Source organism: Urocitellus parryii, chromosome 4, assembly GCF_045843805.1.
Source record: "Urocitellus parryii isolate mUroPar1 chromosome 4, mUroPar1.hap1, whole genome shotgun sequence".
NCBI lineage: Eukaryota > Metazoa > Chordata > Mammalia > Rodentia > Sciuridae > Urocitellus > Urocitellus parryii.
The window spans coordinates 1,311,287-1,324,629 of record NC_135534.1 but is presented as its reverse complement, the minus strand read 5'-3'; the positions used below and the strand labels follow the sequence as shown (position 1 = coordinate 1,324,629).

The 13,343-nt window shown below is 54.7% G+C and overlaps 1 protein-coding gene across 2 annotated transcripts in view; it reads left to right on the top strand.

Moving 5' to 3' along the window:
- The first annotated feature begins 8,994 nt into the window (after positions 1-8,994).
- Positions 8,995-13,343, top strand: part of Mob2 (MOB kinase activator 2) — a 62,502-nt gene continuing 58,153 nt past the window's right edge. The window contains exon 1 of one of the 2 annotated variants that reach the window (XM_026379997.2): positions 8,995-9,077. In XM_026379997.2, coding sequence (XP_026235782.1) covers positions 9,061-9,077 — 17 coding nt within the window. In that variant the 5' untranslated portion in view covers positions 8,995-9,060. Of the gene's footprint in view, positions 9,078-9,543; positions 9,678-13,343 lie in introns of those variants that run through there. The other variant, XM_026379994.2, reaches the window with a different exon arrangement.

Here is a 13,343-nt window from a genome sequence, read left to right as displayed (position 1 = left end):
GGACCCTGGTGCATTGGGCCTGGAAAGGCTGCTTGCCTCTTGCTGTGTGAGCAAAGTGCTGGGGGAGGGGGCAGCTTGTCCCCTGTGGCCAGGATGGGGAGGGACTGGTCTCGGGTGCACTCTTACCATGTGAAATATCCTTTTTTATTGTTACCTGCTAGTAAAAGTAGAAGACTTAAAAACTCCCCTCACCCACAGCCCCACTGTCAACAGCTGGATGCAGCCCTGCAGAGGTCTGTACCTGTGTGTGCACATGTGTGTGCAGGCTAGATAGTAGCTTTCCCATTAGAAATGGGATCTACTAAGTACCACTTGTGCATGGTACCAGGATCAAAAGGACACAGGATATCTGGTGGAAAGTGTTGCTGTGTGTCCTACCCTGTGCCCAGCCACTGGGTTCCTCTCCCTGGAGGTAGCCTGGCCTCGGCCTGCACACACGCACCCTGCCCGGAGCATCCGGGTGTGCACCAGCTGCACAGATTCCACAGTGTGAGCGCAGCCCTTGGCTTGGGCTTATGGACTGTGCGGCATCACAGCCCACATGGCCGTGAGCATCCTCCCACGCTCCCAAGGGTGGACTTCCAGAGAATCTTTTCTAGGTCTCTTCACATTGGCTCAGGAGTCAGTCCAGCAGCAGCTGGAATGTAGCCAGCTCTCAGGATGCACCAACCACCACTCAAGGTGCTGTCTGGAGTTTCCAGGCGGTTCCTCAGCAGATCAGCAACTGTGAGAGGTTTGGCTGATCCGTCAAGGGACCCTTCCTTCCCACTTTGCAAGCAGATATGTACTTCAAAGCAGTGATGTGACACCGGGTCCAACACATGCAAGTGTGTCTGTATGCACATGTGTGTGAGTACATGTGTGTGTGAGTACACGGGTATGTGCAAAAGAGGAGGGGGAAGGGGTGCAGTTAGTCCTCTCCACAGGCTGCAGAAGACAGGTCCTCGAATCCTGCATCCTCAGGAGTCCTCAGAGAGGCTGAAAGCTGGGAGCATGGTCTGACTCCAGCAAGGCTATTTTTAGCTCAAGAACATCTATTTATAATCCTGACAGCCCCTAGGAGTCAATAAAACCAGGACTGGAAAAAGCTGCTGATGTCTTGGGCACACAGTGTGCCCCACCCCATGCTCTTGAGCACCTGCAGCAGCAGGGGGTGTAGTGCAGGGGTCTTACAGGCTCCGGACTCTGGTGACAGTGTGAGACTCCACACAGGTGTCGGGTAGTTGCCATTTACTGACTCAGCCAGGTTGAGGTCAACTTGACCAAGGGCAGCAGAAGAGACGGACATGCTAGGCTGGCTCCAGCTGCCCTTGACTACCATGTTGGGGATGCCCAAAGCTCCCCCAAAGCCATGACTCCCTGCTTCTACCCCTACACTTCTCTTAGGCACCTCGTGGCTTCTGAATGGGTGGGTAAAGGTAGAAGGCTGTGGGAGAGTGGGGATGAGCAGATAGGTGGATCGATGAGGATAAGTGCGTGAATGGATAGGAGGCAGGAGGATGGCTCTGGGGGATGGAGGGGAACAGCAGTCCCTTTCTGTGAGTCTGTGTGTATTGAAGCTGTGTGCTGCCAAGAGGCTCCTGGTCCTTGCACACAGATGGAACCCAGAAGACGTGCAATGAGTAAGCCACACACTAGCAGTCCTGAGGCTGGACCCACCACAGAGCCCAATTCAGCCCGCTCCAATGCCCAGAAAGAAGAGAAGGCTTGTCCCTCAGATGTCAGAGGCAAAATTGGGCTCCACTTGGTCCCTGTCTCACCGGTCCTGGGCCTGGCCTTGAGCTGCTGGTCTCATTGACCCTCCAGCCCCTGCAGCCCTGCCGGAGCTTCTGTGGGTGTGTGCACCAGGCACTGCCCAGGCTCAGGACTGAAGGTCTGGGCAGGAGAGTGTGGAGGCTGGTCCTCAGAAGGGTTTCCTGGCCTCCAAAACACGTTGTGCCTGAAAAGGCTGAGAGTGCAGAGGGGGCACTGCCGAGGACCACAGGGTAAAGAAAAGGCACGGGAAGCGCTGCACGGGGAGGAGCCACACAGAGGCTGAGGGCCTCAGGCACAAAGCAGGGGCTGCCAGGGAAGGCCTCTGCCAACACCCAGCAGGAGTCTAGTAAGTGTTCCTCATCCTTCCCAAACTGAATAAGGACTTGCCTGGCTTCAGAGCCTGCTGGTGTCCCCAGGTCGGCAGCAGCTGCCAAGGGGGTATTCTCTGAGAGGGCAGGGTCTGAATGAGCAGACTGGGAGGGGGAGCCTACTCTGGGGGAAGGGCTGAAGAAGAGGAACTCTGGAGTGGGAAGGGGCCAGAGCAAATCTCCATGAAGGACCACCGTTGGGACCCCAGAGGAGGTGACAGAGCCCAGCTGGCTGCTCAGTCCAGAGGTGTCCCTCAGTGCCTTTGCAAACACGAAATGTGAAAGTCGAGTGCAGGAGGACTTTCCTGGGCAGCTCTTTGAGCAGAAGGGTTGAGAGCAGAGGGGAAGGCTTCTTCCCCTTTCCATGGGGAATCATGCAGCAATCCAGGGTCGGGCACCATTGGCATGGTAGGCAGAAGCCAGACTCAGGCTGATGCAATTGTCCGCCACAGCTATAAATAGCCAAGGAGAGCCTGAAATAGAAGTAGGGGGGAAAGATGGGAGGGGTGCTGGGGGACAGGGAGCCCCGGAGCCTGGTGGGAAGGAGATTCTGTCTGAGTGCCAGAGCCAGAGCCAGAGGAGGAAACAAAGCCGGGCCAAAAGCATCCTGCCCTGCCCCAGTCCATAGGGTGTTTGCACCCGGAAACTGGGAAGCAGGGCGAAGTTGGGAGCTCTGTACAGTCACGCCAGAGCAGTGACTCAGAGCCCAGGCCTCCGAGCTGCTGCGTGGGTTGGGAGGGATGGGGAGCTGCACCCACCATAGCTCCCTGCCTTGGGCTCTGGGTCTCTGCTGGACAGTAGCCCCTTCTCCTGATACCCACAGGACAAGCTGAAAGAGATTCCAGTGCCCCATCTCTCTCTGCCCCTTTCTAGTCAAACCCGTGCCTGGGAGACCCCCCCAACATCCCTCACACTCCGTAGGGCTGGGATGGGTGGACCCTAAGTCTGCCCAGAACCCTGAAGGAAGGAGGATCTCAGATGGGGGCCTTTACCCCATCATTTGCCAGGAATCTCCCCCAGGTCAGAGGCAGAACATTGCCCACCTGTTCAAGAACACACTAAAGCTAATGGGGAACCAGCCGCACAGCAGTGCTCTGGGCCGGCATCTTTCTGATCCAGGTATTCTCTTCCCACCTCTTGCCCACATACCTAGGGTTGAACACCTAGGTGTAGGCCAGGCACCCACAGGCAGGCAATGCTGAGCACTCACAGGCAAGACCCCCATCCCAGCCAGGTAGTGCCTTCCAGAGACTTGGGAAGAACACACCCTCCCTGGGTTTCCCCACCAAGTGCCCTTCTCTGTTCTGTGCTGGTGGTCAGCCGCGAGAGGAAAGTAAGGCTTGTGGCTGGGGGGCTGATAAGAACAGGTGGATGTCCCTGATGCAGCCAATAACATCTTGTGAGCAAACCCTAACCGGACCTCAGGGAGTAGCAGAACTTAGGGTAGGGGGACCCGGTGTGGGAGGGGGAGTTTGGGGCCCTCCCTTTCCCTGCTGGTAACTGGCAGCCCCGCCCCTTCCCGAGATCAAGGCCCAGCAGGGGAAGGACTGTGTCAGTGGGTGGGGCTGCCAGGACAGGAGGTGACATCAGCCCGGTATGGGGTACTCAAGGCAGCGGTGGCTGGTGAGGAAGGAAAGCGCCCTGGGGTCTCCATCCCGAGAGGCCAGATCCCACCCCGCTTTTTAAAATTAATTAATTTATTCCTCTGGTCTAATCAGATATACATGACAGCAGCCCATTCCACTTCTTGTGGACAGCGGGCGCAGCCCGGGCTCACAGGGCAGGAGGCCAGGCGCTGCAGGACAGTGCGGCGCCCTTCATCCTCAAAGTGGCTGCTCTGGCGCTTGCGCCCCGGATCCCCAGACCCAGCGAGAACAGAGCACGGGCGCGACGAGCCGCTGTGCTGCTGCAGCGGTCCTGGCTAGCGCGCCTCGGGGTCCGCGCCCCGGGAGAGCAAAACCTGCTCGGCACGAGCTGGCGAGTGCCCCCTCCTAGCGCGCCGGGACCGCGTTCCTCCAGAAAAGGCGCGTCTCAGTCGCCGCGCACAACGCCCTCGGAGCTGGCTGCAGCCGGGCACCTCGGCCACCCAGTCGCCGCGCTCCCTCAATCCGGAGGCGGAGAGCAGCCCGCAGCGCCACCTGCTGCCGGAGTCCGCGCAGACCGGGGGACGGAAGGCTAGGAGGAAGACTCCGTCGGGCTTCGGGTCTTCAAGTACCCCGCCGCGCGGCCCCTCCCACTCTCCTTCGGAGGCCCTCCCCTCGGCCCGCCCGCTGACTCCGATTTGCCCACACCCGCGCCTGCCCTAGTCTCCTAGTCCCTCGAAAAGGTTGGTCACACCCATGGCTTCAACTGTCAACTTTCCCACTGGTATCTGCAGCCACATTTCCTCCTTCCTTGGCCTTCAGGCTTGGAAATGCCAAGTTCATCTAGACAGCTTCACCAAGCTCCCAGGCTGCACCTCCCACCCCTCTTCTGCAGGCTGTTTACTAAAGACCTTCCTCCGTGAGAAGGTGCCCTCCCTGGCCTGCCAGCCTGGCCATGGTCCCTGCTGACCTTCCTGGCCTCAGACAGAGCCTTACTCAGAAGACCCCAGGAAGAGCAGACACACACACCTGTCCCCTACCACACCCCCATGCCCAGCAGAGCCTGGCATTAAGAGTTCCACCCCAGGGTACCGGGTATCTCCTGGTCCTCTGGAACTGGTGGGTTAGTTAGTTTGCACAACTAACTTTTCTTTCAGAGTTCTGGAGGCCAGAAATGAGAACAAGGTGTCAGCAGGACTAATTCCCTCTAGGTTTTTGTTTGTTTTGGTTTGGGTACTGGGTTTTGAACCCAGGAGCGCTTTACCAGTAAGCTACATCCCCATTCCTTTTCTTTTTTTTTTTTTTTTTAATATTTATTTATTTATTTTTAGTTCTCGGTGGACACAACATCTTTGTTGGTATGTGGTGCTGAGGATCGAACCCGGGCCGCACGCATGCCAGGCGAGCGTGCTACGGCTTGAGCCACATCCCCAGCCCCCTCCCCATTCCTTTTCATTTTTCAATTTTGAGACAGGATCTCACTAAGTTACTGAGCGTTTTGCTAAAATACAGAGGCTGTCCTTCAATTTACAATCCTTCAAGTCGCTGGGATTATAGGCGTGTGCATCTGGCCAGGGTGGGTTCCTTCAGAGGGTTGTGAGGAAGTCTGTTCTGGACCTTGCTCCTAGCTGCTGTGGGTTACTGGTACCCTTCTTATAAGGTCACAAGTCACTTTGGATTAGGGGCCCACCCTAATTCTCCTTAACTAGTTAAATCTTCAATAACATTAGTTCCAAATATGGTCACATTCTGAGATCCTCAGGGTAGGGTGGCACTCAGCTTTCTGTCACCACAACAAAACATCTGACAGGCTAGCTCTATAGTGTGAAGAGGGTTTCTTGGCTCACAGTTCTGGGGGCTGGAAGTCTAAACAGCACAGTGCCCACCCTGTTGAGGATCACTCCTGGGCTGCCTATACCCATGGCCAACAGCAAGAGCAAAGAGCACACAGGAGCTGGCGATGGATCCCGGCTACAAGTCAGAGGGCATGGGTGGGGCCAGGCTTGCCCTGTTTTTATTTTATTTATTTTTACTCTTTGTATAACAGCCCTGCCACAAGAGCAAATCAGAGTCCCCAGAGAATTACCTTAATTCCTTTTGAGGTATTCCCCTGCAGATCCCCAACTCATGCCAGTTCTTAAAGGTGCACACAGCCTTCTAGCCCAGCAACCCTGGGGACCAGGTTTCTAACAGCTGGACCCTCAGGTGACACTGAAACATACCAACCAGTTAACACCCCCCCCCAATTCCAAGGGACTGAGGACACTGGTGACAGCCATTGGACCCATGGGGCCTGCCCTGTCCTGCCATGCCGGGTACAGCTCCTGATCCTCTGAGCATGCTCAGGTGTCACTCCCTCCACTACGTAGATGTCCTGCTACAGGCCCTGGAACAGAGAACCTAGGAGATGCTAAAATAGCACACATGCTTGCTAAGGGGATATACCCATGAATATTTAGGAACTTGCCACCCAGGTGACTTTGGAGGGCTCCAGTGGTCTGGGAATATGAAGACACCTCCAAAGTGAAAGATGAGTTTTTGCACCTTGAGCATCTTACCATAAAGAAAAAGACAAGCATTTTTATGGGTGTATCAATTAGACAATTGCCTTTAACTCTGAGTGACAGAAATTGGAAAGAACAGTGATTTGACCAGATTTTTTTTCAATTAAAGTAAGTGTGGGTATGAAGTTCAGAATTGCTGTGGGAAATTCCAGAATTTCAGGGGGACCTCAAGTTCTTCCTATTTTTCTGCTCTGTTTTTGTTACCTGTCTTGTGCTCTATGATGGCTGCAAGAGCTCCAGCCATCATTTTCCTATTCTTGATAGGAAGCATGAGACTGGGCCACGGTTGGGGCTTGAGAAGAAGGATTAAAAAGTATTTCCTGGAACTCATCCAATAACATCCATTTACATCTCATTGGCTACCCTGACTACATGAATTGGTTGCTTAGCATGCCATTACCAAGGAAGATGAGGAGGATGTCAGAGGGGGAGAGGAAGAGATGGATAAGGCAGAAGAAAAGAGAGAAAGAAATGAATACGGGCGTTGGACAGGAATTTATGACTTTTGAGCAATGCCTGTTGAGTGTGCTGTTTATATATAATTAGCAAGACACCCAGAAATACAGGAGCTCTGAGTGTGCCCCAGACTGAAACGCTCAGCTGGGGCTGCTGTGTGAGCTGTTCTCTCCTGTGGCTCTTATGGCTGCACAGACTCAGTGGTGCCGCATGAAGATGATGACCAACTCTAATGAATGAGAAAGGAGGAACCCAGGGTTTTGGAGCAAAGCAGCAACCTCTTCAGAAATGAGTTAGGGTTCTATGAGATTCAAGTTTTGGTCACTGGGCTTTCAATCAGACCACCTATAAAACCATGGACTACCACATAATGCATGGTCTAAACTGCTAATGGAGGTAGGGTACTGTCCACTGTCACAGTGCATCATCCCTCAGGAAAAGATGGCCAAACTCAAGCCTGGGCACACTGCACAAGCAGGTGGGCCATGCTCCTCAATGCCCACCACACTGTCCACCTTCCACCTACACAAGTGACCTCTTGCAGGATGATCCCTTTGGTTTGGTAATAGCCATGCACTGCATAAGGTCACCTCGCTCAGCCATAGACTGCATATTCAGTGGTTGTCCAAGATTGTAATGGAGGACTGGGGTGCAGCTCAGTGGTACAGTACTTGCCTAGCATGCAAGAGGCTCTGGGTTCCCTCCCAGCACTGGGGGGAGGGCAGTATAATGGAGCTGAAGAATTCCTAGAGCCTAGTCATGTCATAATGTCTTATATAAGGCATTACTGACGTGTTTGTGGTGATACCAGTGTGAACAAACTTGGTTAGATACCTAAGTGTTCTGTGCTACCACTGCCTGCAGTGTTCAGCAGAATAACATGCCTTACAGACTTGCAGCCTGGGAGCAAGAGCAGGTAGCCTAGTCCAAGCACACACTGATGTTCACACAAGATACACAGCCTAAGAAAGCAGTTCCCAGAACACACCCATCATTAAACCAAGCAGGACTGAATTATTATTCCCATTATATTGAAAAAGAAACTGAGGCAAGGGACATCAGACAGCTTGTCCAAGTTCCCCAGTTAGTATCTGAAAGAGACTAGCATGTCCTAGGATGACCAGTCCAGGGCAGCTGCTAAGGGAAACCAAGGCAGCCCAAAGCAGGCAGAATTGTCAAGGGCTGAAACTTCTCAGGAGTGATGGGCTGGGCTGCTCTGTTAGGTCAAGATGCCACCCACTGTGGCTGGATAAAAGAAGGTGGTCCTGGGGCAGGGACAGAGGAGATCTTAGCCATGGTCACATGGGCAGCTGGGAGAATGAGGTCAGCATGTATTTTGCTCTCTCACTTCCTGAGATGACCTGCATTTGATGGGTTTCCCTCCCTCACTACTCATCTCAGGTGGTAAAGGAGGAGTGGACACTTCTCAGAAACCTGGCAGTGGCCCCTAGGGAGAGTGAGCATTCTTTCAAGTATGTGTCACTTACATTATGGTGGGCAGCTGGCCTGAAGTTGTCATTTGATGCCCAGTGGTTGTGTCACCCCATCACAGGACATCCCCCTGGATGAGGCTGCCAAGCTTCTTCTGTTTGGGTCTGTGCTCCTAGAAGCACTTCCCAGGGGGGAGGAGAATGGGGACTCCAGTCCTTTATAGGAGTCATTGAGCTTCTGATGCTGGCCAGGCCCTGGGACCTGGGTGGACAGGGAATAATGGGAATAATAATTCAGTCCTGCTTGGGTTAATGATGGGTGTGTTCTGGGAACTGAAGGTGGACAGGCAGCTGGTGGGACAGATGACAGGGCATATGAGGGACCCAGTGCTGGAGAGGAGGATCTGGGTTGAGAGGGGACAGCCAAGAGCCAGGGGACAGCCAGGGGCACACTGGAAATCGATGCATACTAGGGGCCAGAGGCAAGCCAGCACAAGCCAGGCAGTGGCCAAGAGTCTGGTGTCCGGGGCACTAGAGGCTCAGGGTCTAGGGCTCTGGGGATTCGGGGCTCCCGCTCTCTGTCCATGGTGCTCAGGGCTATGGGCTCTCAGGGTCCAGCACAGGGTCTGGAGCACTCAGGGTCTGCGGTCAGGGTCCGGGATCTGGAGCGCCCAGGATCCGGGTCTGGGTCCGGGGTTCTCAGGGTCCGAGGTCTAGGGTCCCGGCGCCCGGGTCGGGGTCCGAGGCCCATGTCCCCGGCGTCCCCGCGCGGCCGCAGGGGCAGCCGGGACTACGCGTCCCAGCAGGCCGCGCGCGTCACTTCCGGCGGAGGCGGGCGCGACGAGTGTTTACTTCCGGCCGCCGGCGGGGCTGAGGCCGAGCGAGGCGCGGGCCCCGCGCAGCCATGGACTGGCTTATGGGGTGAGTGGCGGGCTGGGCGCCGGCCTGCGGCGGGCGGGGGACGGCGGGTCGCCGGGCGGGTCCTCCGCTGCCCCGAGGCCGCGTCCGCTGGCTGCGCCGGGAATCGCGGCGGGCCGGGGCCGGGGCGCGCGGCCTGGGCAGTCGTCCCGCCCCGAGGGCTCGCGGCGTCCTCTCGAGGGGCGCGGCGCCTCCGTGCGCTGCGGCGGCCCTTCCCGCGGCGGCTCTCTCCTGCGGGGCGCGCCGGGAACGGGGCTGTCGCTGTCCGAGGGCCTGGACCCTGGTGCCCAGAAGCTGGTCCAGGCTCGCTGGACACTCGGCCGGCGTCCCCCCGGCCCTGGGTGGGAGGGCAGGGGCGTGCGGGCTGCCCACGGAGGGCCCATGCCATGGAAGCGGCCCTCCCCTTCCGTGCTCATAGTCCAGTGAGGGGCAGACCGGGGGCCGAGTCGGAGTGCAGGACTCGGGGCAGCAGGCGCGGGAAGGCATGGGGTCGGAGAGAGGCAGCCGCGCACCCCAGCCCTGCTGCCCGCTAGCAGTGCACACCTCTCTAGACCTGCTTGTCATAAGGAAATTGTGGAACTTGCAGTACAGGGTTGTGAAAAGGTAAACTGAGGCCAGCGCGCGTTTGGCATGTGGCAAAGGCTGGAAGCTGTCAGTGCAGAGAGAGGTCTTGTGCAGGCCTGTGCAGCCCAGGGGCTCTGCGAGTGGAGGGCGCACAGCTGTGTTCACCCTATTTCGAATCACCCAGTTGCTTTCTGCATTTATGGGTGAGAGGCAGCCTGGCCTTTGAGCAAGTCCCTTTGGAATAGTTGAATTCACAGGGCTTGGTGGCACGAGGACGATTCCATCAGCTGGGTCACCGAGAAAGCTGCCTGTTGTAGTGTGTGATCCTTACTGTGCCTCTGCTGGTGGGTAGCAGGTGCTTTGTGCTGGAGACTCACCAGCAGACATCCTTTAGGCTGACCCTGGCTGTGCTTTGTAAACTTTGCTGTCATCATTGTGAATATCTAGACATGTCAGGTTTCTGAGGGTCTGGTTCTTGTGACTCTTCTCAAGACCTTCGTGACAAGTAGCCCTCCGATAAAGGACAGCCGAGCACTCATCTCCTGCTCTGGAAAGGGGCTAGTCCAGATGCTAGAGGCAGGCTGGAAAGGCCCCTGGGAAGGGAAGGAACATTTGTTGCTGCCTGGCTATAAAAATAGGGATGCAGCTCCGACAGGGCAATGAAGATTTTAAAAGAGGGATTTAGAAGGCATTGTGACTATCTTCTTTTTTTGTTTTAAATTTAGTGGATTGCAGATGGGATGTTGGGAACCATAAACTTTTTTCTTTTTTTTTTTTTTTAACAGTCTCTGGAATAAGAAGCTCTTTTATAAGTGGTTGTGTTTCATGTCAAGTATGGTTCTTCCTTGAGAACTAGTTTTCACTTTGGTGTCCTAGGATGGTGGAGCTCAGATGGTTGGCCCAGGTGTTCCTCCATTCCTCCTCCTGCTGCTCATTTCACACATTTACTGAACATCTATTATGAAAATAGGAAGATATACAAGCTGCAGAGCAAGGGAGCCTCAGAGACCTCAGATCTTGCCACTTCTGTCTGTTGCTCACTTAATCAGGCTTCTCCCTGGATGAGAGCCATCGAGGGGTCAGTATGAGTGAAGGAGCACACAAGCCTCCCAGGCAGGCTTGTGTGCTGATGCTGGATTTCATTTGCCATTCATCCTTTAACTAGGCGTTGGTCTGGAAAAAATTGGGAAACTATTATTTTTTTTACTATTTTTTGATACTTTCTTAATTGAAACTATTCAGTGTGAAAGAGGTATTTTGGAGTACAGTTTGCATATGTTTTAAAAAGGTTTTTGTTTTAAGAAAGAGTTTCTTTGGATGAGTTCACATTGGGTTACAAAGTGTGGACTCGGGAACAGCCATACTGCCTTCTGTATGACAGGTGTTAGAACCAGAGGAGTGGTCTGCAGATGAGCAGGTGAAAACCACATCTGCCCTTTTGCCAGGAGAGGCCCGCCCAGCCTGCTGAGCATCTAGCAGCCTTATCTTGTGCTCCAGCTGCTCCCAGGAAGGGAGGCCCTGCTGGGGAAGCCAGGGCAGAACTCGGCGCGTTAGAACTTGGCGGGACCTGGCCAGGACGCTTCTGGAGTACTGTGAGGTGTGGCCCTGGGCCTCTCTTCCTGTACATTTCCTCTGCTTGGCGCTGCTCTGAGCTGGCTGTTGAAGTCCTGTCCAAACTCTCTTCCTTCCTTCCTTTTCCTTTCTTACAAAAAGTAATTTATAAATCAAAAGGGTTGCCACCTGTGTAGTCAGCCTTAGCTCTGTTGTAGGCTGCGGGGACGGTGCACTGTCCAGGGGAAACTACTGAAGTCTGGGAGAGGAAGAACTCTTTCTTGCACTATTTGGTGCTTAGGGGATGCTCTGTCTCCTTTGCTGGTAGCAGCAGGCATTTGTGAACAGAAGGTACATGTGTAGTTTACATTTTATCTAACGGAAAGCATAATACAGAGGCTCCTGAGCAGCTGGGAGTCAGAGGAAGAAAAACTTCCTCCTTCCTGGGTGATGGGAGCTAACTGGCCCTCCCTTCAGGCCATCCCAGCCATGATCCCTCACCCTCTGCCAGGCCTCAGGGGAGCCTTCCTGGGACACCCCTGGCTCTTGTGGCACAGCAGGTGCCTACACAGTGGCACGCTTCTGCTGCTCTCCAGGCTGCAGGTGGGGTGGTGAGGTGCCTTTGGAGCTCTCTGGTGCTGGCAAGTGGAGGTGGAACTTCGTGTCGGCCATTCCAGACAGAGTGCAGTTGAAGGTGGTGACTTTTACTTAGCTGACAGGTATTTGCTGCGAGGCCCCAGGGCTCACGGCCTGTCTAGAGCTGCCTTCAGCAGCCCTGTGCTCTGAAGGAAGGCCTGTGTGCAGGTGGCCAGCCTGCAATCCCCTGCTTCTCTCACAGGTGCTGCTTCCGGTAGCTGACACTGACTGGACTGGCTGGAGTCTTGCTTTGTTTCAGCGGCTTCCTGGGGTATCAGTTACATGCCACAAAGTTTGGCTGTTTTAAGTGTACAATTAAATAACTTTTAGGAAAATTACAGGCTTTCGTAACCATCATCCTGGTTTAATTTTAGAGTATTGCTGTCACTCCCTGAGAACCTTCTGGTCCATTGTGTCGCCTTCCCTGCTGGAGGTGACGTTGCCTCCGGGTATTTAAGGTTTAGGCCTTTCACACTGAAGGAATCAGGATGTCTGGCTTTGACTGGTCGTGTTGTGTACCACTTTTAAAGACCATCTGTGTTGTGCATACCAGTGGTTTGTCCTTTTTGCTGCCACATGAGATCGCTATGTGGAGGCACACACATTATGCTCCTCCATTCACCCGTGGATGGACCTCTGGGTTGTGTCCACTCTGCAGTCATGATTGATGCTGTTGTGACTCAGCCCCTCGTGGCAGTGAGCCTGGCCTCTTTCTCAGCTGGGGTCTCCTGGGTCCCAAACTCTCTGGCTGCCCTGAAGGGCTCCAAGGTCAGTGCTTTCAGGTTCTCAGACTGGCAGAGGAGGGCAAGGCCGTGCAACAGAAGCATGGCAGAGGTAGTGAGGAGGGTGCATAAGGATTTTCCAAGGAGACACGAGGAGCGCTGTGTCCAGGAAGCAGGAATAGCCGTGCAGAAGCATGCTGGAAGAGGGCCATGCAGCCAGGCTGCCCAGAAGCCAGCCAGTCCTTTGCAAGCTGTGATCGCAGAAGCCCATCTTTCTATAGGGCTCTTGGGCTGGGTTTGCAGAGGTTTCTGTTGAGAGGATGTTGTTTTTGGATTCCCTTTAAAGAGGAGAGTGGTCACCAGTGCTGTGTGCACCAGGACACCCTCAGCAACACTTCATCTCTCTTGTGTCCTGCTTGGAGCATCCCCTAGAAGTTTCCACACCAAATGTCCTTGTAGCAGTAGGAAATGGGCATGGTGTGAGCCTGTTGGAGGTGCCACAGGAAGGCTCTGCTGTGCAGGGCTGGTAGGCAGTGGCAGCGTGAACCAGTGCATGCATGTCAGGCACCTGTGAGGCTGGTGTTTGCCCTTCACAGGGACTCTACCCACTACCTGCTTGGCAAGGCTTCTTCCCAGGGTCTAGGAAAGCCAATGCCCAGGACTGCCTGCCAGATCTTGCTAGCAACATTATGCTTAGGACTCCGAATGAGGTTGTGCTTGCCTGTAAAAAACTGAGGAGCTTTTATAAAAACAGGAGAGGCTGTGGTCTCTGCCATGGTCATCAGGTGCAGGAGGT